Source organism: Talpa europaea (assembly GCF_964194135.1).
Source record: "Talpa europaea genome assembly, chromosome: 9".
Classification (NCBI taxonomy): domain Eukaryota; kingdom Metazoa; phylum Chordata; class Mammalia; order Eulipotyphla; family Talpidae; genus Talpa; species Talpa europaea.
The window spans coordinates 118,118,222-118,144,227 of NC_140076.1; the positions used below are offsets into that span (position 1 = coordinate 118,118,222).

The following is a 26,006-nucleotide window of genomic DNA, read 5'->3' on the forward strand; positions in this document are numbered from 1 at the left end:
GCCCCGGCCCCGCCCCCGCCCCGCCCACCTTCATCATGCCGCGGAAGACGTAGCTGAAGGTGTCGGTGCGCGGGTCCCGCCGCGGCTTGCAGACCACCAGGTGGTGCGGGAACAGGAAGACGTGCCGGTGGTGGCCCTTCCAGGGCATGCGCGCGCCCGGCGCGCCCTCCCACACGATGAAGTGGCCCTGGGGGGCGGCGGCGCGGTCAGCCGGGGTTGGGGCGCCCCCCGCCCCCCCCGCGCGGCCCGGCCCCACCTGGCGGACGGGCTCGCCCAGGGCCTCCAGGCTGCCCGGGTAGTTCTCCATGAGCGACACGTGCAGCCGGTCCTCGGCGCGCCGGGGCAGCGCGGACACCACGGCGTAGGCCTGCTCCAGCAGCGCGCACGTGCGCCCGCCGCGCGCCTTGTTGCGGATCAGGTCCTGGGGGCGGGCGGGGCGGGCGGGGCGTCAGGGCAGGGGGTCGGCCGGGGCGGCCGTGGGGGCGGGCGGGGGGGGGCGCCGGCCCACCTTGAGCAGCGTCTGGTACTGCTGCACGCGCTCCACCGGCTGCTCCAGGAAGTGCTGCAGGGGCGGCGGGGGCGGCTGCGCGGGGTCCTCGGCCGCCAGCACCTCCTCGCTGTACCTCTGCGGGCAGGGAGCCATGGCACCAGCGCCCAGGGCCGGCGGCAGCCGCCCGCCCGGCCCCCGCGGCGCGGCCCCGCCCAGGCCAAGCGCACCTTGTAGAACTCCTGCACCGGCGTGCTGACCACCACCGACTCGGCCTGCACGCGGCCCACCAGGAACTCCAGGTGCTTCTCGAAGGCCTCCCGGTTCTTGATGAAGCACATGGCCACGTCGTCGTCGGACTTGCAGGCCTGCAGCTCCCGCAGGAAGCTGGGGGGGCAGCGGCCTCAGACCCACCCTGCCCCCGCCACAGGCAGGGGCCACATGCGCTGCTGTGCACGCGTGAGTGTGGGGGCCCGCGCGCATCTGCCCGTGTGCTCTAAGGGTGCACGCCGCCTGCCCACCTGCCGTGGAAGCGGCTGATGTCCTGCACATTGCGGAAGATGACGGCCCTCTGGCTGGCCACGGCGGCAGGCGCCCGGGGGCTGCGGTCCAGGTGCCGCAGGTGGTGGCTCTCCAGGAACTGCAGCTTGTCCACGAAGGCTTGCTCCGAGCGCAGCAGCTCCTGGATGGTGGCGCTGGGGAAGGGGCCCGTGAGGGGGGACCCGGCAGCGTAGGGGCTGCAAGCGCCCACCCCCAAGGGCGGCGAGGGGCCGATGGAGCAGCAGGCCAGGCCCCAGGAGCCAAGCAGGAAATTCAGGTGGAAGGGCGCCTGGGAGACCCCGCGACCCCACCTCCCCCGCCCCGCGCTGCTGGACCCTCACCTCAGCCGCGTCCTGTACTCGTCCTCAGACACGGCCTCCCCAGGGAACTCGGGGGCCTCCGTAGGGCCCCACTCGGGCGACAGCTGGCGGGAGACGGGAAGGGTCACCGCTGGGGCGGCTGCGGGGGCAAGACTCAGCCCTGGGTTTCCCAGGTTGGCCTCCGGCCAGGGTGGCCTGGCCTGCAGGGCAGGAGGCCCCCAGGAAGCGGTCCACAGTCAGGTAGAGGGTGGGGGGGGGCAGGTGTCTGCCGGGACTGGCAGGTACCTTGAGACGCCGGTCCAGGTAGGCGGGGGACACCCAGCCCTGCCGGGAGGGGCTGGATTTGGTGGGCTTGGTGCGCACAAGCCAGCGCAGCGGGTGGGCAGCGTCCAGCACCTCCACGTACTGGCCCTCCCGCAGCGCGATGGCGTCCTGCTCGGCCCCCAGGGGCTGGTAGTCCGCCGTGGCCACGTAGATGTCAAAGATCTGAGGGGGCGCTGAGTCAGACCAGGGCTGTGGCGGCCCTGGTCCACAGCAGAGGGCGTGGGCAGCCAGGCTCGTGCGGAGCATGCAGTCCATGCTGGTGGGCCCCCGGGGGACGTCCCCCCACCCTACGCCCCCACCCTCGTGACCCCACCAGCCCCAGCACCTCGCCCCGCGAGTCCCCGTCCTCCGACTCCGAGGACGACTCCTGGACGCTGGAGGAGGGGCGTGAGCGGCCGTGCCGGGGGGACGCAGAGGGCGTCTTGGACTCCTCGTCGCTGTCCCCTCCTGGCACCTGCAGCTGGGCTGCGGGCACAGGGCGCGTGATGCAGGGAAGGGCTTCCCCGCACCCCGCCCGCACCCCGCCTCCGCGCCCCACCCTCACCCTGCGTGATCTTGGCTGACACCATCTCCGTGATCTGGGAGGTGAGCTTCTGCAGGAACTCCTCCGTGCCCACCTCAGCCAGGGACCGGGGCCCGCGGGCCGCCCCTGCCAGCGGCTCTGTGGGGCAGACTGTGCTCAGCGGCCACGTGTGCTGCAAGCGGCCCAGGCCGCACTGGCCAGGGTGGTCGGAGAGATGGGGCTGGGCGTGACAGGGTGAGCAGAGTCCCGGCAGGGGCGGTGGGAGGCAGGGGGAGTGGGTGTGGCTGCAGGGCTGCTGAGGGCAGAGCCTGAGGCCAGACCGAGTCAGCAGGCTGGAGAGCCCCCCACCCCAGGCTGTGCGGCCTCTGCTCTCAGTGGCCCTGGCTGGGAAGGGACCAGGGGCGCCACCGCCTGGAGAGGGACCAGAAGGGCCCACACTTGGGTCGGAGCCGGGCTGTGAACGCGGGAGGGGGTTCCGCCAGTGCGGGTTGGGGTGAGGTGAGGGTGGCTTGCAGACGGAGGGGGATGGGGGGCCAGGCGCAAAGGTGGGGAGGGGAGTCTCGAGGAGGCTCAGACACGTGGGGTGGGGCTCTGTCGCCTATGGCCAGTGCCGCCAGATGACTTCACGAAGCCCAGCACAGGCCAGAGGACTTAATGGCCCTGGAGGGAGGGGCAGGCCTGACCCGTAGGCCCCAGAGGAGCCAGGAGGGGGCGGACGACCCCACAGACCCAGCCCAGCCGGGGCTCAGCCCGTGGACCCCCAGGGCAGCTGTAACCAGAGACCACACATGGCCGGGCTCCGAGGGCAAGCATGCCAAGAGCCCAGCCCCCCTCCTGCGCCCACCCAGGGACCCGCCGCCCGCCTACCTTGGCCAGCGAGGTCAGCGAAGCCCGACATCTGTGCGGACACGGCCTGGGCGCTGTGGGGGACAGGGGTGTCCGAAGATGCCGGATTACCCGCCCCCGGGGAGATGGCACCCCCTGCCAGGGCAGAGCCAGGGCGGCCAGGACAGGGCAGCCCGTCTCACTCACCCCTGCAGGAAGGTGGAGATGAGGGCCGCCTTGACCCCTGCCTGCTCCTCCACGGCACCGGCCTCCTTGGGCACTGCCAGAGAGCAGGGTAAGCCCCAGGCACAGGCCCCAAGCACCTGGCTGGGCCCCGAACCCCAGGAGCTGGGAGAGGAATGGGCCTGCCCTTGGCCCCGCAGCCACTGGGGGCCGAACAGCCCAGGAAGCAGTGCCCAGGGGCAAGGGCAACCGGTGCAGCGGGCAGTGGGGCGAGCCAGGCCTTGGGGGCCCCCCAGCTCCCGCCCTGCGACCCACTCACGGCCGGAGACGCGCAGGCTGGCGGAGCACAGGGCCTGCCCCGCGGCGTTGGAGGCGACGCAGATGTAGGTGCCCTGGTGCTCGCGGCCCACGTCCAGCAGGACCAGGCTGTGCTGCTGCGCGGAGCTGGCCAAGGTGTAGCCGGGCGTGTCGCGGCCGATCCACAGCACACCGCGGCCTGCCTCCTCCCGCAGCCAGTGCACCACGGGCACTGGGCTCCCTGCGGGCCGGAGAGGGTGGTGGAGGCGCCGCTGCCCGCACCCGAGGGGCTCCGCCTCCCAGGGCTGTGGGCAGGTGGGGGCCGGGACACCCTACCTTCCACCTTCACCGAGAAGGTGATGCTGGAGCCCTTCTTCACCTTCTTGGGGGAGAACCTCTCCAGGATCCGGGGGGGCACCAGCTGCTGGTGTGCCTCTGGGGAGACCCGGCCGCTGGTGTGAGCCATGCAAAGCCAGGTCGGGGTCCCTCCCCCACGCCCCCACCCGCCCTGTCCTGGCCTCACCTGGTGCCGGCTTCTCCTCTGGGTCACTGGGGTCTGAAAGAGGCGCAGGGTCAGACCGCAGGCCCATGGCCCTCCCTCCCCACCGGGTGGGGGCCCCGAGCAGCACACCTCCCTGCGCCCGCTGTGTGGCCCTGGGGCCGGGCACGCGGCCCTGCCAGAGGCTCGGGCTGGCCCACAGAGGGGCAGGGGGGACGCCCGGCCCTACCCCCAGTCCCTGCCCCGTCCTCAGCCCCGAGCCTCCTACCCGCCGGTGGCAGCAGCAACAGGACTCAGCCCAGCACCCACCTCGGACCAGCAGGCGAGCGCACGAGTAGGCAGCACCCAGCGTGTTGCTGATGTAGGCCGAGTACTGGCCACTGTCCTCACGGGTGACCGAGAGGATCTCCAGGGTGTGCACCGTCCTGCGGTCAGTCATGCGGACGCGGGCAGATGTAGCCAGAGGCTGCCCGTCTTTGAACCAGTACAGGCGGGGTGCCGGATAGCCTGGGTGGGGCGTCCATGTGGGGTCACCGCCCAGGAAGAGGACCTGAGACCCCCACCTAGCACCCACTGCCCCCTGGGTGGGCTCCCGAGGCCTCCTTGTACGCCTCACCTTTCACCTTGAGCTGGAGCTTGGCCAGGTGTGTGCCCGGGGCCACCTGAACATCCCTGAGCTCCTCCACCACCTGCGGCAGCTGGCCCTCCTCGAAGGGTGACTCCGTGCCCTCCTGCTCCCTGCTGGGGGAGAGCAGACGAGGGCAGCCGTGAGGGGCAGTGGCGGGGCCGAGCCGGGAGGGGCTGGGCGGGTGGTGGGCGGGTGGAGGGCCCAGAGGCCGTGTGCCCTGTTGGGTGCTGTGCCTGGGCCATGTCTGTGCCCCCAGCTGGCAGGGCCGTGCTGGGCCAGGGAGCCTGCCAGCCCCGCCGTGGTCTCTACCTGGACAGGTAGCCTTGAGCACTGAAGTAAGACGAGGTCTCGGTGGCATCGGCTGCAGTGTCGTAGTCGGTGCTGGTCACTGAGGAGGAGGAAGGGCAGCCCTGGGCAGGATGCCCTCCCAGCCTCCTCGGTCCAGAGTCCCGTCACCAGCGCAGACCCCTGCGCTGCTCCAGCCCCACACACGGCGTCCAGCCCCACACACGGCGACCAGCCCCACACACGGCGTCCAGCCCCACACACGGTGTCCAGCCCCACTGACTGTGGGCGCCGTGGGCCCTCCGCACTGAGGTTCTAGAGGCCCGGGGATTTGGGGGCGCATCTCCCCATGCCACCCACCAGGGACGCAGTGCTCAGGTCCCCACGCCAACAGCGGGCTGCGCGGCCAGGCAGAGCAGCAAGGTCCACGCAACTGCCCTGCGGACGCTGGAGCCCCGCCCCACCATGAAGCCCCGCCCCACCCGGAGCCCCGCCCCACCCTGAAGCCCCGCCCCGCCCTGAAGCCCCGCCCCTCCCCGGAGCCCCGCCCCTCCCCGGAGCCCCGCCCCGCCCGGAGCCCAGCCATGAGCCCCTCCCTAGAGCCCCGCCCCTCCCCGAAGCCCCGCCCCCGGAGCCCAGCCATGAGCCCCTCCCTAGAGCCCCGCCCCACCCCGAGGCCCCGCCCCTCCCCGAGGCCCCGCCCCTCCCCGGAGCCCCGCCCCGCCCGGAGCCCCGCCGCGCTCACGGTCCACGCGCAGCTCGGCCTTGGTGGAGGACACGCCCACGCTGTTCTCGGCCAGGCAGCGGTACACGCCCGTGTCCGCCGGCACCACGGCCGGGAGGATGAGCTGGTGGCCGCCGCGCCCGTCGTCGGTGATCAGGTGGCGCGCGTCCTCCTCCAGCAGCCGCCCGTCCTTGAGCCAGCGCACGCTGGGCGCCGGCCGCCCGGCCACGGCGCAGTCGAAGCTCGCGGGGTAGCCGTCCAGCACCTCCTGGTCGCGCAGCTGCGCCACGAACACCGGCGCTGCGGGCGGACACCGGGTCGGCGGGCGCCCCGCGCCCCCCGGCCCCCCCCCCCGCCCCGCCGCGCCCCGGCCACTGACCCCGGCCGGGCCCACCCGGGAGCCCCCCCCCCCCGCAGAGGCGGCGCGGCCCCTCCCGGACGCCCCCAGGCCCGCCCGCCCGCCCCGAGCCGCGAGGCCGCGCGCACTCACCGGCCTCGGCGGCCTCGGCGGCCTCGGGGGCCTCGGGGGGCGCGGGGGGCGCGGGGGGCGCGGGGGGCGCGGGGGGCGCGGGGGGCGCGGCGACCTGGCGCACGCGCAGCTCCACGCCGCGCGGCCCCGGCTCGGCGAGCGCGATGTCCACCGCGATGCCCAGCGCGCCGAACAGCTCCCGGAAGCGCGCGGCCGCCCGCCGGGCCTCGGCCGGCGCCTCGAAGCGGAGGCTGGCGGAGCGCGCGTCCTCGCCGTAGGTGCGCCAGTCGGCGGGCGGCGCGGGGCCCTCGTCCGCGCTCAGGAACAGCTCCTCGTCCGACACCTCCGACGCGCCCTTGGCGCGGAACAGGCGGTGCAGCCGCCGCGCCGCCCGGTGGAAGGGGTCGTCCAGCTCGCCCCCCGAGGAGCTCTCGGCCTCGCTGTCCGTCCCGCCGACCGCCACGCGGGCGCTGTGGGCCGCGCTGCCGAACTTACTGGTGACCTGGCAGGTGTAGCGGCCGGCGTCGGCCCGGCCCAGCCCGGGCACCAGCAGGGAGCAGGTGCCGTCGCCCTGCTGGTCCATGTGGTGGTGCCTGCCGTCCACGAGCTCCACGCCGTCCTTCAGCCAGCAGGCCCGCACGTCCGCCTTGCTGGACACCACACACTCCAGGCGCAGGGCATCCCCCACCCGCACCTCCGTGTCCCCAAACGTGCGGGAGAACACAGGCCCCTCCTGCTGCTTTATCTCCTTCCGGACCTTGTAGCCCTTGAAGGCAGCCTGGATCTTCACAGCCGCCTGGTCCATGACCGGGCCGCCCAGGTCCTCAGCGCTCAGCTCTTCTGGCGGTGTGGACGCTGCAGCCAGCTGGGCCTGCGGCTTCCGCAGCTCCCCCGCAGGGGCGGGCGGGACCCCGACCTGCGTGCACGGGTGAGGCAGGACGCAGAGGTCGGCCCGGGGAAAGGGCATTCAGGCAGAGCCCAGCCTCCCGCCCACTCCCAGCGCACACTCCCTCCCACACTCCACCCCCACCCTGGGGCTGGCCGTCCACACGGGGCCCAGGCCCCGCCACCCGCCTGACAGCCCCAGTCGGGGTGGAGACGGTCAGCTCTTCAGCATCGGGACTTAGTGGCCAGGGGGAGACACGAGGTATAGTGGATGAATAAGTGTGTAGCTGGACACACAAGACATGTGCACAGACGGGCGGCTGGGGAGGTGAGTGGGTGGGTGTGGGTGGAGGAGCGGGCGGGTGGGCAGGACAGGCGGGCGGGTGGCCCATGGGGTGGGTGTGTGGGCGGGGGCGGGTGCATGGACAGGAGGGCGGTGGCAGCGCAGAATGCTGACAGCCAGGGGCCCCGGGCCCTCACTTGCTGGACAAGCGGCCGACGCGCCTCGCTGAGCAGGGGAGGGACGCCCGGCACACCGGCCTTCTTGAGGTAGGTGACGAGGGCTGGAGTGCCCGCCCGGGACTCGTCGTCAGAGCTGGTGTGGGAGAGGTCGGCCTCGCCTGTGCGCGCCAGCTCGTCGGCCGTGGAGTAGTCCTCGGAGAGGTAGGGGGCGGCCTCCTCGGCCTCCTGCTGCGGCCGCGGGAGCCGCCCGTCCTCCTCGGGCAGCTCGCTGATGGAGTCCAGCGTGGGCTCGCGGCTCATGCGCCGCTTCCGGGCCAGGGCCTCCCACAGCAGGTGCAGGTCGCCCTCCTGGGCCGCCTCTGGGGGCAGGCTGGGCTGAGCCGGGGCCTCACCCCCAGGCCCGGCGGTCAGCACCACTGCGGACAGCGGGACGTGGGTGAGCCGGCTGGGCAGAGCCAGATCCGGGCCCAGCTGGGCTGCCGACTTGGATGCGGCCAGGAACGGGGTTCCCCTTAGGGGGCCTCTGCTTCCTGCCTGGGCCCCCGTGCATTTCCGAGGGGGTCTTGAGGAGGTCATGAGGCCTCCTCTCCCAACACCTCCCCACCCCGACCTCGTCAGCCCCGCACAAGCTTCCATCAACAGGGCCTGCAAGGCCAGACTGAGCTGACCTTAACCTCTGCCTTGGTTGCCCTGGAGGAAACCAGAACCCCAGCCAGCTGGGGAGGGGTCTGGCCTGAGGCGGTGACAGGTGCGCCCTTAGTCTCCCTGGAGGACCCCAGGGGCTGCAGAGCAATGGCGGCAGGAACTCACCCTGGAAGGAGGCAGGGGCCGCGCCCTGGGTGGGGCTGCAGCAGTACTCGCCCTGGTCCTCTGCCGTGAAGTCCCGGACCACCAGCGTCTGCCGCCCACCCTGGCAGAGCATCTGGACACGGTCGCCAGGCTGGATGCGCTCCGTCCCCTTCAGCCAGGTGACCTCGCCGGTCTCGGCCACCTCGCACTCCAGACGCAGCTCCTGGCCCATGGCCACCTGCCGGCACTCGGGCGCAGGGGGTGCAGATGTGGACTCCAGCGGCTCTGCTGGACGGGACAGGTGCCTCAGCACAGAGGCAGCCAGGGCACGCGTGACCCTCAGGGCCACCCCTGGCCAGTGGGGCAGTGACTCACCGAGCCTCACCGTCTGGGGCAGGTGCACCGGCTCCCCAGCGCCCGCAGGGCCCACGGCCGCCACGCGGAAGCGGTAGGTCTCCCCAGGGGCCAATCCGTCCACCACGCATTCGGGCCCCGGGACGAGCTCATGGCACAGTCGCCACTCGCCAGTGGCCGCCGCCTTCACTTCCACCCGGTAGCCACAGAGACCCCCGCCGCCGTCGCTGGCAGGGGCCACCCAGGACAGCGTCACGGCGCGGTCGCTGCGACCCACCACCTCTGCGTCCTCCGGGGGGTCAGGGAGGCCTGCGGGGAGGGGCCCAGTCAGCTGAGGGCGAGGCCTGCCTGGGCCACCCCACAGAACTGTGAGCCCGGAGGCCAGCCAGGCGCGGGCCTGAGGGATGAGGATAGAGAGGGGCTGTGGGGGGGCCCCGAGGTGGACATGCGCAGCAGGTGGCAGCACTGCCCTCCCCTAAGGCTGGGAGGGGCAGGGTGGGCCTGGTCCGCGCTGCACTGGCCACTCCAGAAGAAGGGCCCGGCCCTCGCCCCGGGGCGAGCCATCCCCAGCGGCGTCCCCGGGGAGGGGCGGGCGGTCCCCGCCGGGCCTGCCCCCGCCCGGCCTCACCCACCCAGCACGCGGAGGCGCGCGGACACGACGGCCTCGCGGGCAGCGAAGGTGACCTCGCCCGCGTGGCGCGGCTGGGCGGCGCGCAGCTCCAGGGCGTGGCAACAGCCGTCCGCGGTGGCCGTCCAGGCGGGGTCGTCGGGCTGCACCGCGGCGCCGTTGACGTACCAGCTCGCCTCGCCCGCCGGCACCGCCTCGCTCAGGCGGCAGCTGAAGCGGGCCTGGCCACCGGCGGGCACGGCCGCGTCCCGCGGGGGCTCCAGCACCTCCAGCCGCCAGCCTGCGGGGGGGGGGGGTGTGTGAGCGTGCCCCGGCCCCGCGCCCCCCCGCCGGCCCTGCAACGCCCCGCCGGCCCCAGCCCACGCCCACCTCACCTCGCACGGTGAGGGCCGCCGATGTCGACAGGTCGCCCGCCACGAAGGTCACCCGGCAGCTGTCCCGGGGCCGCAGGTTCCGGAGCAGCAGCACGTGGCGCAGGCCGCCCTCGAAGTAGACCACCTCGGCGTCCTCGGAGGTGCGCACCGGCTGGTCACCGCGCAGCCAGGTGTGGGCGGCCACCTCGGGCTGCGCCAGCTGGCACTCGAACAGCGCCTCCCCGCCCTCGGGCACCTCCGCGTCCTCCAGGCCGCGCACCAGCGAGTTCTTGGCTGCGGGAAGGGGCGGCTCAGGCGCGGCCTCGGCGGGCGGCCCCGCAGATCGGCCCCACTCCCCGCGCGGCGCCGGCGTCCACTCGAGAGGCCGGCGCCCTCCCCTCTGCGGGCTCCCGGCGGGGCCTCCGCCGCCAGCTGAGCCAACGCAGGCTGTCCAGGCGAGGAACTGGCCAGCACAGCCCTCCAGGGAGCCGGCCACAGCCTGCCCCTCTGCTCTCCCCCTGCCCGCCTGCCCGCCTGCCGCGGGGCTGCCCCTGCCCAGCCCAGTGACCCGCCCCACGCCGGGCTCCCCAGTGCCCAGTCGCCAGTGGTGGGAAACCTCGTGGGAGCTTGGGCCCCCGAGGCCTTTCTCCTGCCCTGCCCCACCCCCCTGCATCCACCCACTCGCCCGCCGCAGCCCGCCGCCGCCAGCCCTGCCCATCACAGGGCACCGCCTGCCCCGGCCTGGCTCCACGCACACTCCCCAGAGCTCCTCCCTGCGGGTCCCCACAGGTCCCCTTTCTGTCCCTGCTGGCCCCAGGGGCCAAATGGCGCGTTCAGAGAACTTGCTGAGGTACTGGGGTGTCCTCACCCACCAGCGAGTGGCCGCAGCCGGACACCCCCACAGTGCCCACCCCTTGCCCCGCGCTACGTGGCGCAGCAGGAGTGAGAGCTGCGGGGCGGCCGCATGGAAGAGGCAGAGCTGAGGGGTCCCCTGGGCCTAGGAAGTCCCGCCCAAGGCCCTCCCCCTGCAGCACGCAGCCCTGCCAGTGCCCCGGTCACCACCCGGTCACTGACCCCATCACTGCCCCGGGGCGAGCTCAGCTGCAGGCCCTGCGGGTGCAGCCTCTGCGGGGAGGGGGCTTCCCTCTCCCCTCCCTTGGGCCCTGGGGGGCAGGGGCCTGGGGACAGGTTGTCTCAGACCCCCACGCCCTGGGGGGCATCACGAGCGCCCGGGCCGGCGTCACCGCGGGTCTCCCTAGCCTGGCCGCGCTGCCCACCGGGCGGCCTCACCTTGCACTTGCAGCAGAGCCACCACGCAGGTGCCCGCGGCCTCACAAGAATAGATGCCGCTGTCGCTGGGCAGGGCCGGCCTGAAGGACAGCCTGGCCACGGTCCAGTCCTGCTCTATGACGACGCGGCACCCGTCTGCGCACACCTCCCGCGCGTCCAGCTTCCACGTGGCCCGCACCGGCCGCGAGTACTGGCAGAGCAGCTCGGCCGGGCTGCCCTCCGCCACCACCAGGTCCTGCATGGCGCTCACCACCTCCACCGCGGGGTCTGCCGGCCGACAGCCACTGCCCGTCAGCCACCGCCGCGCAGCGCGCCCCGCGCAGGCAAGCAGCAGGCCCCGCCCTCAGCCTCGCCCGCCTGGGGCGCAGACCCCGCAAGGGACACCCTGGTGCTCCCCGGGGCCCTCCCCACCGCCACCCTTCAAAGCCTGCTCAGAAACGCTGTCCTCGGCCAGGCTGAGCCCCCACACGGCTCCATGGGGTACAGACCAGAGCCTCCCGGGCCAGGCCTGGGCGCGGGACTCTGCTGGGCAGGGAGCCCCTGGCGGCTCGCGGCTCCCCCAGCCGCTGCTTCCCTGCGGAAGGGCGGGTGGCCCGACTGACCGAGGGCGGGCTGCTGGCCCAGGCCGTCTGGTGCGGGCCGTGCACTCCTGGTAAGCAGTGGGCCGCACACCTCCTGCCCGCCGCCCCCAAGAGGCTGCCAGGGGGCTGGCCCAGGCTGGCGGCCCCGGACCCCGCCCGCGCCCCAGGAAACGCGAAGGGCAGCGGCAGCGGCAGCGGCAGCGAGGGCGGGCCCCTTTGGCCCGTACCTTTGACCAACAGCTTGGCCGTGGAGACCAGGGGCCCCGCGCGGAACGTGACGGTGCCCGAGTCGGCGACCCCCAGGCCCGAGAGCGTGAGGGAGTGCAAGGTCCCACCACGCACGGCGATGGTGCTCTGGGGGCCGTCCTGCAGCAGGGCCCCGTCCAGCCACCAGCGCGCCTCCAGCCCGCCCGCGCAGGACACCTCGCACGAGAACGCGGCCACCTCCCCCGCGAAGACGTCCACGTTCTGCAAGCCACGGAGCAGGCGCGGCACGGCCTCTGCCAAGAGGGCAAGAGAGGGCAGGCTGGGCGTGCTGCGGCGGGCGGGCAGCTGTGCGGCTCTAGGCACCCCCACCCGGTCACAGCACGAGCCGCGGAGCCACCGCGGGAGCCCCGCCCCCGCCCCCACGCACGGACGCCCCGGCGGGCGGCAGCCACGCGTCTCAGCCCGAGGGACTCCAGAGGTCCCCGAGGTCCAGTCCTACAGCCCTGAGGCCTAAAGGCCACGCTGCGGCTGCCCCTCCCCGTCACCCCGACCTGGCAGTTCGCGCACCAGCAGCCTCCCCGCGGGCGCTGCCCGCCTCCAGTCACTTCCCGGGTGCCGGAGCCCTCGGCCAGGCCCTGACTCCTCACCCGCCGCTCCAATGGCCTCCTAGAGCCCTACCCACCGCGCAGAGGGCGAGGGGACGCGGGCATCCCCAGATCGCAGGCGGCGCGCAAGGCAGCTCCAGGCCTGCTGCGGCCAAGCCCGTCCCTCAAAAGCCCTAACCCCTGCGGGCAGCGCCACTCTCCCAGCCTGCTCCCTGCGTGCAGCCTGCCGCTCCTCATCCTCTGCTTCCCCTGAGAACACAGCTGACTCCTCCGCCACCTGCCAGCCCCCGCCCCACCTCCAGCGGGGTTTCCACCTTGCAGACAGGCGCCAGTGGGCACCCGCTCCCGCACACCCAGCGGCGCCTCCCCAGGCCGCAGCCGGTCATCCGTGCACAAGCCTGCTCGTCCCGCGGACGCCTGCCCGAGAGGGGCCGGCACTCAGCTCGGGTCCTTCCTGGCCAGCTGACTCAGGGCACCCAGGAAATAGTCCCTCTCCCCCAGCTCAACTGAGGGCTGATCGTATCTTTCCACTCCTGAGGATTCAGGACACGCTCAGCCTCCCTTTCCGGCTCCCCCACACCTCCCGCAGATTGGGGGCTCCCTGAGGGCACAGCTGCAGCTGACCCCTCTCCAGCTCTACGGTCTACACGGTGCTGGCTGGCTGACGGGTGGATGGACGAGATGGTGGGGGGGGGGGATGGTGGGGGGTGGGTGGGTGGGTGGGTGGAAGGGTGAGAGGCAGATGTGTGGGGGAGGTGGTCAGGTCGTCAGGGAGGACAGGGTCAAGAACCAGGAGGGGAGGAGCTCTCAGGAATGACAAGCTCTGGGAACAAGGATGACCAAGTCATCCTTGAGCGCCCTGCGTGCACCCTCGGGGCCGAAGCGGCACACGTGTCCAGGAGTGCTGTGGCCTGCTGGGAGTGCAGGGGCGTGTCCGTGTGGCTGGCATCAGTGGCCCTGCCCCCGGGGACCGCAGGCATCCTCTGCAGACAGCGCTCCCACGCGGGGCCCCACACGCCAGGACGTCTCCCGCCGACGTCCAGGCCCTCGGAGGGCCCTCTGGCCTGAGCCAGGGTCCGGGTGAGAGCACTGCCACCCGGGTGGTCACTGCCAGAGGCCCAGGTCCTGGCGCCGGCCCAGCCGCCCTCCCGCAGGGAGCACAGGGGCCCACAGGCAGGGGGGAGGTGGGGGTCTGCCCACCTGTGACCTTCAGCTGGGCCTCCGAGCTGCACGAGCCCACCTGGAAGCTGACAGTCCCGGCATCCTCGAGGGTGACCTGAGGAGGGAGAGGGCGCTCACCTGGCTGCCGTGCGACCAGCTTTACTCAGGCCTCCCACACGCTGGCGCACTGTCTGACCCGGGAGCACCGCAGGGCCAGGGAGCACCAGGTGTGGCCCGGAGCATGGCGTGTGGCCAGGAGCAATGGGGCCTGCCCACCTTGCGCAGGGTGAGCGAGTGCAGCGTGCCCTGCTGCACAGTGAGGTCATTCATCTCGTTGGCCTGCAGGGGCACCCCTGCCAGCGTCCAGCGGGCCTCCTGGCCCGCGGCCCTCGACAGCCGGCACTGGAAGTGGGCGTCCTGGCCCTCGCTGAGCTGCAAGTCCTGCAGGGGCTCCAGGATGGTCACCTCGGGGACTGGACACAAGGCAAGGACAGCGTCGGCCTCTGCAATTGGGGAACCCCGCAGTGCCCCCAGCACCCCACCCAAGGCCTGAGGCAGCACCAGCCCACCCGCCCCCCAGGGGACCCGGGCTCTGTCCCTGGAGGGGGTGACAAGGCCCAGCCCATGGGCACTACCTTGGACGGTGAGCTGGGCAGAGGACGTGAGGGCGCCCACGTGGAAGGACACGGTGCCCGCGTCCTCGGGTGTCACGCCCTTCAGCCGTAGCGTGTGGGTGCGGCCCCCCCGCACAGCCACCTCGGTCACCTCGTTGGTCTGCAGCGGCAGCCCCTGCAGGCGCCACTCCGCGCCCACAGCCCCAGCCCGCGACAGCTCACAGCTGAACTCCACGTCCCCATCAGCCTGCGCCTCGGTGTCTGCCAGCCCCCGCACGATGGTCAGCTCGGGTTCTGCGGGGAGCAGCCGGCGCCTAGGTCAGCCACAGCCGTCCAGCACCCCAGCCCTGCCGCCCGTGGGGCGGGGCCGCGGGCAGCTCTCTGGAGGAGGGCGACGGTCACTCCCACAGGGACTCCAGGGAGGCCTGACTGCAGGCAGAGCCTGAGAGGCACAGGCCAGCCTGCCCAGTTGCTGGCTGGGGAGAGGCTGGCAGGCCTCAGTCTCCCGTGGACACTCCTCGGGCCTCTGCTCAGGGCTGCAGCCCCAGAGCCTGCAGCACTTGGCCCAGCTCGCGGCCGAGAGTGCTGGGGGCCACCCCGGGGTGCCAGGGCTCACCTCGGACGGTGAGGGAGGCCGAGGTCTTCTGGGCGCCCACCACACAGGTGTACTCGCCAGTGTCCTTGGGCTCCAGCCCGTGGACCAGCAGCTCACACGCGGCCCCCTGGCGCCGCATCTCGTACTTGGGGCCGGCGGGCAGCTCAGCGCCCTCCTTGAACCAGCGCACGGGCCCCGGGGTCTCCGCCTCGCCCAGCACACAGCACAGCCGCGCCAGGCCGCCCGCCTCCTGCTCCGCGCCCTGCAGCTCCGTCCTGAACGCCGGCCTGGGGGCTGGGGACAGGGGCGCGGGGCACTTAGGGCTGCCGAGCCAGGCCGCAGGCTGCCCCTGGGGAGCCCGGCCCGCGAGGCAGTACCAAGGGCAGCTCACCGCGGACAGACAGGACGGCCGTGCTCTGCGCATGGCCAGTGTCGCAGGTGTAGTGGCCGGCGTCCTCCTGCTCCACGCCGCGCACCAGCAGCCGGGCGGCCGCGCCCTCTTGCAGCATCTGGTACTTGGCGCAAGGGAAGAGCTGCAGGGCGCCCCTCCTCCACTCCACAGCGGCCCCCGGCCGGCTCAGCTCACAGCACAGGTGCGCCGTGGCCCCCTCGTCCACCTCCTGGGCCTGCAGCTCCCGCAGAAAGCGCACTGGCACGGCTGCAGGAAGGAGGGCGTGAGGGGCGCCCGGGGTGGCTACGGGGCCTGGGGTTCAGGGACCGGGGTGGCTACAGGGCTGGGGGGCTGGGGACCGGGGCTGGGGGACCAGGGGCCCAGGGACAGGGGCAACTAGGGGCGCAGAGCCCAGCAGGCGGCGCCGCCCCCACGAGCCCCACCCCCGCGGGCACCTGTGACGGTGAGGGTGGCGCTGGTGGCCTGGGACCCGCAGGCGCAGGTGTACTCCCCGGCGTCCTCCCGCCGCAGGTCCCGCAGCAGCAGCTCGGCCGTGGGGCCCCGGCGCAGCATCTCCCGGCGCTCGTCGGCCTGCAGTTCCAGGCCCCCCTTGCTCCAGACCACGGCGTCCCCGGGCCGGGCCAGCTCACAGCGCAGGCGGGCGGAGGAGCCCTCCTCGGCCTGCAGGCTCCGCAGCGGCTCCCTGAAGCCCACCTGCGCGGCTGGGGGGCGGGGCGGGTCAGGCCGGGCTGCCTCACGCCCGCCGCAGAGTCAGGCTCCGCAGCTCCGCCCTGCCGCCCGGGGCTGGGTCCCCTGGGGAAGAGGAGCTCTGGGAGGAGCTTCGGGGCTGCCCAGGAGGTCTCCCCCCGGGAACCGGGACCAGGTGGGCCCCTCGGGCCGGGGCCATGTCCCCCATACCCCGACCGTGGCCTGGAGGACCCAGACAGGCCGCAGAGCCAGGAGGTGAGGGCAGCGTCCTGAGGCCGTCGGGACAGACACCCGCCCCGACACGGGACGCGGGACGGAGACGGCCGCAGGCCAGCGAGGGCCGGGCACGGACACGAGGGGGGACAGGGCTGGAGAGCCCCCTGGCCGCGCATCCTCACCCCTGACGGTCAACGTGGCCGAGGTGCTCTCAGGCCCGCACACACACGTGTACTCCCCGGCGTCCCCCGCCGCCAGGTCCCGGATCTGCAGCTCACACACGGCCCCGTCCTGCCTCAGGCTGACCCTGCCCGCGGTGTGGAGGGCCTCGGGCCCCCTCCTCCACTCCACGGGGGCCGCCTGGCTCAGCTCGCAGCGCAGGGTGGCCGTGGCCCCCACCGGGGCCTCCTCGTTCTTCAGACCCTTCGTGAACTTGGTGGGCGGGGCTGCGTGGGCCAGAGGGCATGGGTGTCACCCCCCAGAGGGCACAGGCAGCAGCAGAGAGCACCCAGAGGGCACGGATGTCACCCCCCACAGGGCACGGGTGTCCCCCTCTCGCCCCCGGGCTGCGCGGCTGCGGAACTCACCCCTCACGGTGAGCGTGGCCAGGGTCACCTGGTCCCCGAAGCAGCAGGCGTACTGCCCGCTGTCCTGGGGCTGCAGGTCCCGCACCACCAGCTCCAGCACGGCGCCCTCCTGCCGCAGGCTGTACTTGGGCCCGGGCCGCAGGACCTGGTCTCCCCGGCGCCATTCCACCGGGGCGGCCACAGCAGACAGCACGCAGCGCAGGGTGGCCGCCCCGCCCGCCTGCACCTCCATGTTCCTCAGGCCCTCGCGGAACTGCACCGGCCGAGCTGCGGACACGGGTGGGTCACCGCGCCAGCGGGGGGCAGGGAGCACGGGGCGGGGGCAGGGGTCCCCTCTGGGAGGCACCTGCCTGCGGGGAGCCCGCCCCAGCGGCTCAGAAGGGGCTGAGTGGACGTGGCCCTGAGGGGCAAGTCACGGAGTCACGGGCACAAGGCCCACCCGTGGACGGGGAACCTTGGGAGAAGAGGTCAGGACACGGCAGGGCCCGCCCCACCGGCACCCCAATCTCGCAATCTGGTCTCTGGGCCTGGGGGGAGGTGGCTGTGCGGCCCTGGGGCAGCCGCTGCACAGCCCACTGGCTGTGGAGACAAGCCAGGCAGCAGGAGGGACGCCCGGCAGGTCGGGAGGGACCCCCAGCTGGGCGGGGCTGGGCAGGCAGGAAGCCCGCGGGCTCACCCTGGACCCTGACGATGGCGCTGCTGCTGCTGCCCGCGGCCTCGCACTTGTAGCGGCCGCCGTCCTGCGGGGTGACGCCAGCAATGACCAGCCGGGCCTGGCTGCCCTCGTGGCTGAGCTGGCACCGGGCCGATGGCCGCAGGGCCTTTCCATCCTTGGTCCAGCGCACCGGGCTGTCAGGAGCAGTGGTCTCGCAGGCCAGGATCAGGTCCTCGCCCTCCGTGACGGTGGTGTCTGTGAGCTCCTGGGAGAAGACGCTGGGCCGCTCTGGGGACAGAGGGCACAGGCACGTGAGGCTCCACAGCTGCCCACGCGCTCCACAGGAAGTCCGCAAGGGGTCAGGCTCTGGCGGCGCCCCCCACCCAGGCCAGGCCACGCTGGCCAGGCTCCCCTCTGCCCGCCAGCTGCACAGCCCTAAGCCCACCCTCCGGGATGGGAGGCCCCAGCTGGGCACAGCCGCGACGCCCTCTCCCTAAGCCTGGCCCACATGGCCCACGCGGCCCGTGGCTGAGCCGCCCTCTGAGGCTGTGCCCTGGGGTTTGCTCCCACACCAGGCCCGGGCCCACCTGTGACCCGCAGGGCGGCTGAGGTCCGCTGCTCGCCCGCCTCGAAGTGGACAGTGCCTGAGTCCTTGAGTGCCAGCTGCCGCAGGGTCAGCACGTGGTAGCCCCCTGGCTGGACCTCGATCTCGCTGAGCTCGCTGGGGTGCAGTGGGGTCTTGTCCAAGAACCAGTGGACAGGCCCGAAGTCAGCAGGGGTGATACGGCAGCGGAAGGAGGCGGAGGAGCCCTCCTGCACCTCCACGGCCGCCAGGCCCTCCGAGATGAGCACCTGCCGGCCTGTGGGCACAGAGCAGCACGTCAGGGGTGCCCTGGGGGAGGGAGCCCCAGACCTGGTGGGCTCTGCCCGGGCACAGCAGAGCTGTGCGCAGACAGGTCCTAATCTCAGCACAGCGCCAGCACCTGCCGCGCCCCTGAAGGGGGCTCGCTGGGATCCCCCGGGGGGAGGGAGCCCTGAGAAGTCAGCCGTGCCCGGGAAGACACCAGGGCACTTCCCACAGACGCCCCGCAGCACTCCAGCAGGGCCCGCTGGCCTCCAACCCAAGCAAAGCCACCGCTTTCTTATCTGCCCAATGGGGGAGGTGACCCCTCCCCGGCCTGTGAGCCTGGAGGCGTCACGGTGAAGCCCGGGGGACCGGCGCCTCCTTTCATGGACCACATGCCCGGGGTCAGGACACGCACCAGCTAGAGGACCCAGGGAGACCGCCAGGGGAACCCGGAGAGCGGAAAGAACAGGTCTGGGTGTGCCCAGGCCAGCAGAGCTGCCACTGGCCCCTGCTGGGCACAGGCCTCACCGAGCACGAGGAGCTGGGCCTGGGAGCAGGCCTGGCCGATGTCGCAGGTGTAGGTGCCACTGTCCGCCTTCCCCAGGCCGCTGATGGTGAGCCGCAGGGTCAGGCCATCCCGGCTGGGCACGAGCCGCCCCGAGGGGCGCAGCTCCACCTGGTCCTTGCGCCAGGTCACGCTGGCCGCGGGCCGCGCCGTCCGGCACTGGAGCACGGCGGTGCCCTGCTCCTCCAGCTGCAGGTTGCTCAGCTCCTCCGTGAACCCGTTTGCCTTTTCTGGGGGACGGGTGGAGGTGAGCCGCGCAGACCGTCCTGCCCGGGCCGGCCCGCCCCCAGGGATGCCAGGGGTGCGCTCACCCTCCACACGGAGGCTGGCGGAGGTGCGGGCGCCCTCGGCCTCACACGTGTACTCGCCCGCGTCCTCAGGCGCGGCAGCCCGCACCACCAGCACGGCGCGCGTGCCCTCGGTGAGCACCTGGAACTTGTGGCCCTGCCGGAGGGGCTTCCCATCCCGCAGCCAGCGCACCATGGCGCCCGCCCGTGACACCTCACAGCTCAGCCGCACGTCCTCCCCCGGCGCGGCCTGCTGGTCCTCCAGGGGCCTGGAGAAGCCGGCCCTCTCTGCAGGGAGCAGGGTGGCCGGGTGACGGGGCATCCCCACCCAGCCAGCGAGGCCCGCAGGGCTGGGAGCCCTGGCCGGAGCCCCACAGCCAGGCAGCGGCTCCCACCTGCCGCCCCAGGTGGTGCCAGGTGTTCCCGGACCGGCCACCGTCCTGTAGGCGCCCCCCCCCCCAGACCCTGCCGCTCCAGAGGGAGCCCCTCCTGCCCCCTCCCACTCCCTCCAGCAGCCCCACAGGCACCCCCCCACCCCCGCCTCCGCCGGGAAGGCCCAGGCCCCACATCGCGGCCCGCGGGCGCCCACCTCTGACGATGAGCGAGGCCTTGGAGGAGAGGTCCCGCAGCGAGAAGACCACCTCCCCCGCGTCACTGGGCGCGGCCTCCCGGATGGCCAGGGTGTACTTGCGGCCCTGGCGCGTGGCCTGGAAGCGGCCTGAGCTGCCCACGGGCTGGCCTCCCAGGGTCCACACGGCCGCGTCGCTGGTGTTCTCGTGAGACAAGACACACTCGAAGCTGCAGCCCTCTCCCTCCAGCACCTCTGCTGTCTTCAGTCTCTTGGTGATGCCCACGTGCAGGTCTGCGGATGGCAGAAGGATCACTCCCGCCCATAGGGCCAATCCCAGAGGCGGGGCGCCCCACAGACCCGCGTCCCTGCCCTCTCATGGGCCTGCTGCCCTCTAAGCCAAGGCCCACTCCACCTTTGCTGTCCCTGGACCCTCAAAAACACCACAGCCTGAAGGCCTGGCTGTAGGCGCAACGCAGTTTCAGGCCCCACCCCGCAGCCCGAGAGCCGCCCCAGAGGACCAGGTGCGGGCACAAAAGAGAAGACGCTCCAGGTGACCGAGTGAGTCCGTGAGAAAGTGAAAGATGGGGTCACCAGGGGAGCCGAGGGGAGGGCTGGGGACGGGGTGCAGGCAGACGGCATGCGGGTGTGGGCAGTCTGGAGAAGGGTGAGTGCAACATACACCCCTATAGAAGAGTAGAAGTGTAACCCCCAAATACCAAATTATCAAACATCAAGAACTAGATATTGTTGGTGAAGGTGCCGCCAGGACACGGGAAATAAAGGCACAAACAATCAGAGCCCCTGCAATTAAAGACATGGCCCTCGCCGCAAGAAGAGCAAGCGAAAGGAAAAAGTAGGAACCACTTGGCACCGCACGGAGCAGCAGCACGTTTAGGAGCGTGCGGCACGGGTGTCCCCCAAAGCAGGATGTGCGGGGTCCGGCAGATGTCCCGTCCCGGCAGTCAGCGACGCAGGCACGCCCATGCCCACCCAAGAGCCGCAGCTCCCTCAGCTCTGGCCTCCCTGAGAGTACACCCAAGGGCCAACACGGCAGCCGAGGGCAGCCTGGAAGGGGGCCTGGCGCGGCGTCCGGCCCTCTGTCCCCAGGGTCACCTCCCAGAGCCCGCCCCTCCTGCGGGTAGCCGCGCACCTGGGGCCTCCATCGGCTGGACAGCCCAGCCGCGAACTCACTCTGCCGCCCGCCGCCGGGCCCACACCCGCCCGCACCAGGAGCCCTCGCCACCCACCGAGCACGCGGACCCGCGCCTGGGTCTGGGCGGCGCCCACGTCGCAGGTGTAGAGACCAGCGTCGTCCCGGGCCAGGTCGTGCACCACGAGCCCCCGCGTGCCCGCGCTGTGCTGCAAGTCGTACTTGTCCCCCGGGCCCAGCTCCACGCCGTCCTTGCGCCACACCACGCGGGCCTCGGGGTCCGAGACCTCGCACTTCAGTGCCAGCGTGCCCCCCGCCTCCGCTGACACATCCTCCAGCGCCTTCAGGAACACCACTGGCTTCTCTGGGGGAGCAGTGAGGCATGAGGAACGCGGGGCGCCCGGGGGCCCGCCCTGCCCCTACCCGGCCAGCCGCCTGACCTTGGACCACGAGGCGGGCAGAAGCTGACACCTTGCGGGAGGCAGCGCGCACCGTGCCCGTGTCCTGGCGGCGCGCCCGCTTTAGCACCAGCGTGTGGCGGCAGCCCTCGTGGGCGATCTCGTGGAAGCTGTCGTTGTACAGGGGCATCCCGTTGAGCGTCCACTCCACCTCCTCGTCGTCGTGGGACAGCTCGCACGAGAAGCAGGCGCGGGCCCCCTCCGTGACCTCAGCGTCCTGCAGCGGTCGTGTCACAGCCACCGCGCGCACTGCAAAGGCACAGGGCGCTCAGCCGCCGGCCCAGGGGCGCGCAGCCCTTCCCGCCAGTCCCCGGCCAGTCCCCCTACCTTCCACGGTGACCTCGGCACTGCTCTGGGCGCTGCCTGCCTGGCACCGATAGACGCCGGCATCAGCGGGCGTGAGCTGCAGCACCCGCAGCTCCGCCATGTGCCCCTCCAGACGCATCTTGAACTTCGCGGAGGCTGCCAGGGGCGTGTCATCCTTGTACCACTGCACGGCCTTGGGGGGTGGCTTGAAGTCGCAGGACAGGACCACCGACTGCTGCTCGCGCCCGGCCTTGGGCTCCAGCGGCCGTGTGAGCACCACTGGGACGTCTGCAGCGCGGGAGAGGGGCGCCACGAGGCTCGCACCGGGCCACCCGGGCAGGGGCCCGCCTGCGCCTCCCGCATGCAGGCCGCAGCCTCCCGCTCGCGCTCACCTGAGACCACCAGGTGGGCGCTGGAGCGGGACTTGCCGATGGTGAAGTGCACGGGGCCCGTCATGGTGGAGCAGGTGCGCAGCAGCGCCAGACGGTGCACGGTTCCCTGCTGCTCCATGGCCACGTCCGCCCCCGCCCGCAGCACCGTCTTCCCCAGGAGCCACTTGGGCGGCCGCACCGAGGGGATGGAGGTCTCACACTCGAACCAGGCCGGGGCGGGCTCCATGACCGTCACGTCCTGCAGGCCCCGCACGATGGCGATGGATTGCTCTGCGGGCGAGGGGACCGTCACGGGCGGCCACAGGCGCAGCCCCCGGGCTGGGCCTCCCTTTCTGGGAACAGGCCTAACCTTAACCCTAAGAGGGGCCGCCCCGAGCGAGCGCTTGCGCCCAGCCACAGGGGAGCCCCGCGAGCCCCGGCACCAGCCCCGCCCCAGCCTCCACTCTCGGGCAAGCCCCGCCCCCAGCCCCGCCCCGCCCCGCCCCAGGGCTCAAGCCCCGCCCCGAGGGCAAGCACCGCCCCCAAGGGCCCAGCCCCGCCCCGAGGGCCCAGCCCCGCCCCCGAGGGACCAGCCCCGCCCCTGAGGGCCCAGCCCCGCCCCCGAGGACCCAGCCCCGCCCCGAGGACCCAGCCCCGCCCCTGAGGGCCCAGCCCCGCCCCTGAGGGCCCAGCCCCACCCCCGAGGGACCAGCCCCGCCCCTGAGGGCCCAGCCCCCGCCCCTGAGGGCCCAGCCCCGCCCCCCGAGGACCCAGCCCCGCCCCAAGGACATAGCCCCGCCCCGAGGGCCCAGCCCTGCCCCGAGGGCCCAGCCCCGCCCCCGAGGGCCCAGCCCCGCCCCCGAGAACTCAGCCCCGCCCCTGAGGGCCCAGCCCCGCCCTGAGGGCCCAGCCCCGCCCCAGGACCCAACCCCGCCCCGACAGCCCAGCCCCCGCCCCTGAGGGCCCAGCCCCGCCCCCCGAGGAACCAGCCCCGCCCCGAGGACATAGCCCCGCCCCGAGGGCCCAGCCCCGCCCCGACGGCCCAGCCCCGCCCCGACGGCCCAGCCCCGCCCCTGACGGCCCAGCCCCGCCCCCGACGGCCCAGCCCCGCCCCGAAGGCCCAGCCCCAGCCCGACGGCCCAGCCCCGCCCTGACGGCCCAGCCCCGCCCCCGAGGGCCCAGCCCCGCCCCCGAGAACTCAGCCCCGCCCCTAAGGGCCCAGCCCCGCCCCAGGACCCAACCCCGCCCCGACAGCCCAGCTCCGCCCCCGAGGGCCCCGCCCCGCCCCGAAGGCCCAGCCCCGCCCCCCGAGGACCCAGCCCCGCCCCTGACCGCCGCCCTGGACGCCGTGGCCTCCAGGCGCCCCAGCGCCCGCGGGCTGCCGGCCCGGTCGCACCTTCCACGAAGAACTGGGCGCTGGTCTTCGCGTCTCCGGCGTCGCAGGTGTAGGTGTCCTCGTCCTCGGGCTGCACGTCGTGGATGACCAGCTTGCGGTAGAGGCCCTCGCTCACCACCTCGTACTTGGGCCCGGGCCGCAGCTCGGCGCCGCCTTTGAACCAGCGCACCTGCGCGCTGGCGCGCGACACCTGGCACTCCAGCACGCCGCGCCGCCGCTCCATGGCGATCTTGTCCCGCAGCGGCCGCAGCACCGTCACCGGCAGCTCTGCGGGCGGCCGCGGGGTCAGCGCGGGGCCGCGCTCCCGAGGCCGGCCAGGCGGGCCCCGCAGCCCCCGGCCCGGCGGCCCCGCCCGGCTGGGCTAGCGGCGCCCGGAGGCGGCCCGGGGCGCACCGCACTCGGGCCGCGAGGAAGAGGGCGGGCGGCCCCCGCGTGCCAGGCCCACCCGGCCCAGCCCGCCCCGCCTCCACCGGCCGGCTCCCAGGCCAGCCAGCTCAGTGGGCGAGGTGGCGCCTCAGCCCCGGCCCGGCCCTCGCCCCAGTCTCCAGCGCTGGCTGCTGTCGGGGAATCCCGGTGGAAATAAGAGATGTCAAGTCCTCACACCCCAAGGCCGCCTCCCCACACCCCTGTCTCCCCCACCCTCGCAGCCGTCCCTGAGCCCCAGGCCCGCCCCACACAGGCGCCCCACCCGCCGCCCTGCCCTCACCCTTCACACGCAGCTGCGCTCGTGATTCTGCATTTTCCGCCACAAACTTGATTTCCCCGGCGTCTTCTGCCAGGACCCTCCGGTAGATGAGCGTGAATGTCCTTCCTGGGAACAAAGGAGGCTCAGCGCGGCTGGGGGCCACGGGGTGGGCTGGGGCGCAGGGGAAGAGCCCCACCTTCCTGGCGGATGCGCACGTTGTCGCTGGGCCGGAGCTTACTGCCCTCCCGGAACCACTGGCCGGCCACCTCCTCGTGGGACACCTCGCAGGAGAACGAGGCACCCTCCTTCTCCATCACCTCCGCATCCTCCAGGGGCCTCACGATCTGGACGCTCCGGCCTGGGGAGCAAGCAAGGCCCTGCCACACTCACCGGCTGGGGCCCAGCAGCCCCACCCGGCCTGGTGGGCACCATGCTGGCTGGGCTAGTGGCACCCAGAGGCAGCTTGGGGTGCACCAGTACTCAGGCCACAAGGAAAATGGGTGGGTCCCTCGGCAAACGGGGGTTCCACCAGGGAGTGGGGTGGACCTGGGATGAAGCAGGAGCGTGATGCCCGCACCGCACATGGGCTCCCCCCACCCCTCACCTTGCACTTTCACAGAGGCCGAGCTCTGTGCGTCCTGCGCATCGCACACGTACACGCCCTGGTCCTCATGCTCACAGCGGTAAATGATGAGGCTCCGACAGGTGCCCTGGGCCACCATGCCCACCGTCTTGCCCGCCCGTAGCTCCACACCGTCCTGGGCAGGGGCAAGGGCAGGGGCAGGGCCAAGTCAGGGGGTTGGCCCCCAGGCAGCCCACCCCGCCCGCCCATGGGTGCGACAGCCAGGGAGTCCACAGGAGGCACCTTCAGCCAGCGCACGTCCACATTGGGGCGTGAGAGCTCACACTCCAGGGTCACCTTGTCCTTCTCCGTGGCCACCACATCCTGCAACTGGCGGCTGAACCTCACAGGCAGCTCTGGAGAGGGAGAAATGGCTCAGGGCCAAGGAATCGGCCACTCCTGAGTGTGTGCCCACTATCCCAGTCACCCCACCCCGCCCCGTCCCGTCCCGCCACGCACCAGTCACCACCAGGCGCGCCGTCGTGTGCACGCCCTCGGCCTTGAAAGCCACAAGGCCCCCGTCCTGCGGCCGCAGCTCTGAGAGCGTGAGCGTGTGAGTGGGGCCACACACGTCCAGGCGGCACGTGGGCCCTGGCTGCAGCCGCAGGCCGTCACGCGTCCAGCTGCCCTCCACGTCGGCGTGCGACAGCTGCACCTCCAGGGTAGCCGTGCCCTGCTCCTGCACCTCCAGCGCCTGCAGGCCCCGCACCACGCGCACCTGAAGCCCTGCGGGACAGAGAAGATCAGCCGCAGCCCTAACCCTGGCCACACCGGTGCTGCCCCGGGTCCGGCCACTCACTTTCCACCGAGAGCTTGGCCTGCGTCTTGTCGTCTGGCGTCTCACAGCCATAGAAGCCACGGTCTTCGAAACCCACGCTGCGGAGGACCAAGCGGTGGCTCACATGCTCGGCGTGGATCTCCACGTTCCCACCCTGCACCAGGGCCGTGGCGTTGCGGGTCCACTTGACCTCCGGCCACGGCCGCGTCAGCTCCACCTCCATGGTCACCGAGCTCCGCTCCTCCACTGTCTGCGGCTCCAGCTTCTTCTTGAACAGCACCGGTGCCTCTGGACAGAGGGAAGGGGAGGTCGGCCCAGGCAGGGCCGCCCTCAGGAACCACCAAAGCCTTCAGAAGCCTACAGCAACGGCAGCCTTGGCCCTGCCAGGACCCAGCCGCACGCCAGCACAGGCAGGTTAATGGGAGGAAAGAAAGGGCCAGCTCCTGCTCCTGCCATGCCCCAGTGACCGTGACCAGTACAGGCACACAGCACCCCCCACCCCGCTGCACCTGTCGTCCCACTTCCAAGACGCCTTGGCCCCTCAGATGCTGAAGAACCAGAAACAGGCATGAGTGGGTGTCCTGCGAGCTCTCTACAGGCAGTACACGGGCCCACATCACCCTTCCCTGAGAGCCCCACAGCTCCCACTCCCCTCAGACGAAGCCCCAGTTCCCAGCACAGCCCAGTCTCAGCGGCAGAGCTCACCCACACTCCCCCTCTGCTGCACCCACTGGCTGCCAGCACCACTCTCCCATTAGGCACACCTCCTCCTGGAAGCCTCCCTG

The 26,006-nt window shown here is 72.8% G+C and overlaps 1 protein-coding gene across 1 annotated transcript in view; it reads right to left on the bottom strand.

Moving 5' to 3' along the window:
- Positions 1-26,006, bottom strand: part of OBSCN (obscurin, cytoskeletal calmodulin and titin-interacting RhoGEF) — a gene marked incomplete at both ends in the record, with an annotated part of 66,124 nt that overhangs the window by 18,225 nt on the left and 21,893 nt on the right. Inside the window, 50 exons of the mRNA XM_084242555.1 lie at positions 29-187; positions 257-421; positions 509-625; positions 718-874; positions 1,009-1,182; positions 1,369-1,451; positions 1,633-1,833; positions 1,997-2,136; positions 2,216-2,344; positions 3,062-3,114; positions 3,227-3,299; positions 3,522-3,740; positions 3,836-3,934; positions 4,023-4,055; positions 4,308-4,505; positions 4,615-4,739; positions 4,936-5,014; positions 5,657-5,935; positions 6,126-7,020; positions 7,494-7,867; positions 8,262-8,525; positions 8,616-8,903; positions 9,227-9,502; positions 9,597-9,869; positions 10,866-11,132; positions 11,674-11,946; positions 13,459-13,534; positions 13,696-13,892; positions 14,055-14,327; positions 14,650-14,922; positions 15,020-15,286; positions 15,475-15,741; positions 16,126-16,389; positions 16,531-16,797; positions 17,207-17,473; positions 17,773-18,045; positions 18,561-18,827; positions 18,909-19,172; positions 19,474-19,746; positions 20,703-20,969; positions 21,046-21,312; positions 21,391-21,657; positions 21,762-22,031; positions 23,137-23,403; positions 23,843-23,947; positions 24,018-24,179; positions 24,426-24,579; positions 24,687-24,799; positions 24,903-25,169; positions 25,243-25,509. Coding sequence (XP_084098681.1) covers positions 29-187; positions 257-421; positions 509-625; positions 718-874; positions 1,009-1,182; positions 1,369-1,451; positions 1,633-1,833; positions 1,997-2,136; positions 2,216-2,344; positions 3,062-3,114; positions 3,227-3,299; positions 3,522-3,740; positions 3,836-3,934; positions 4,023-4,055; positions 4,308-4,505; positions 4,615-4,739; positions 4,936-5,014; positions 5,657-5,935; positions 6,126-7,020; positions 7,494-7,867; positions 8,262-8,525; positions 8,616-8,903; positions 9,227-9,502; positions 9,597-9,869; positions 10,866-11,132; positions 11,674-11,946; positions 13,459-13,534; positions 13,696-13,892; positions 14,055-14,327; positions 14,650-14,922; positions 15,020-15,286; positions 15,475-15,741; positions 16,126-16,389; positions 16,531-16,797; positions 17,207-17,473; positions 17,773-18,045; positions 18,561-18,827; positions 18,909-19,172; positions 19,474-19,746; positions 20,703-20,969; positions 21,046-21,312; positions 21,391-21,657; positions 21,762-22,031; positions 23,137-23,403; positions 23,843-23,947; positions 24,018-24,179; positions 24,426-24,579; positions 24,687-24,799; positions 24,903-25,169; positions 25,243-25,509 — 11,027 coding nt within the window. The remainder of the gene's footprint in view (positions 1-28; positions 188-256; positions 422-508; positions 626-717; positions 875-1,008; positions 1,183-1,368; positions 1,452-1,632; positions 1,834-1,996; positions 2,137-2,215; positions 2,345-3,061; positions 3,115-3,226; positions 3,300-3,521; positions 3,741-3,835; positions 3,935-4,022; positions 4,056-4,307; positions 4,506-4,614; positions 4,740-4,935; positions 5,015-5,656; positions 5,936-6,125; positions 7,021-7,493; positions 7,868-8,261; positions 8,526-8,615; positions 8,904-9,226; positions 9,503-9,596; positions 9,870-10,865; positions 11,133-11,673; positions 11,947-13,458; positions 13,535-13,695; positions 13,893-14,054; positions 14,328-14,649; positions 14,923-15,019; positions 15,287-15,474; positions 15,742-16,125; positions 16,390-16,530; positions 16,798-17,206; positions 17,474-17,772; positions 18,046-18,560; positions 18,828-18,908; positions 19,173-19,473; positions 19,747-20,702; positions 20,970-21,045; positions 21,313-21,390; positions 21,658-21,761; positions 22,032-23,136; positions 23,404-23,842; positions 23,948-24,017; positions 24,180-24,425; positions 24,580-24,686; positions 24,800-24,902; positions 25,170-25,242; positions 25,510-26,006) is intronic.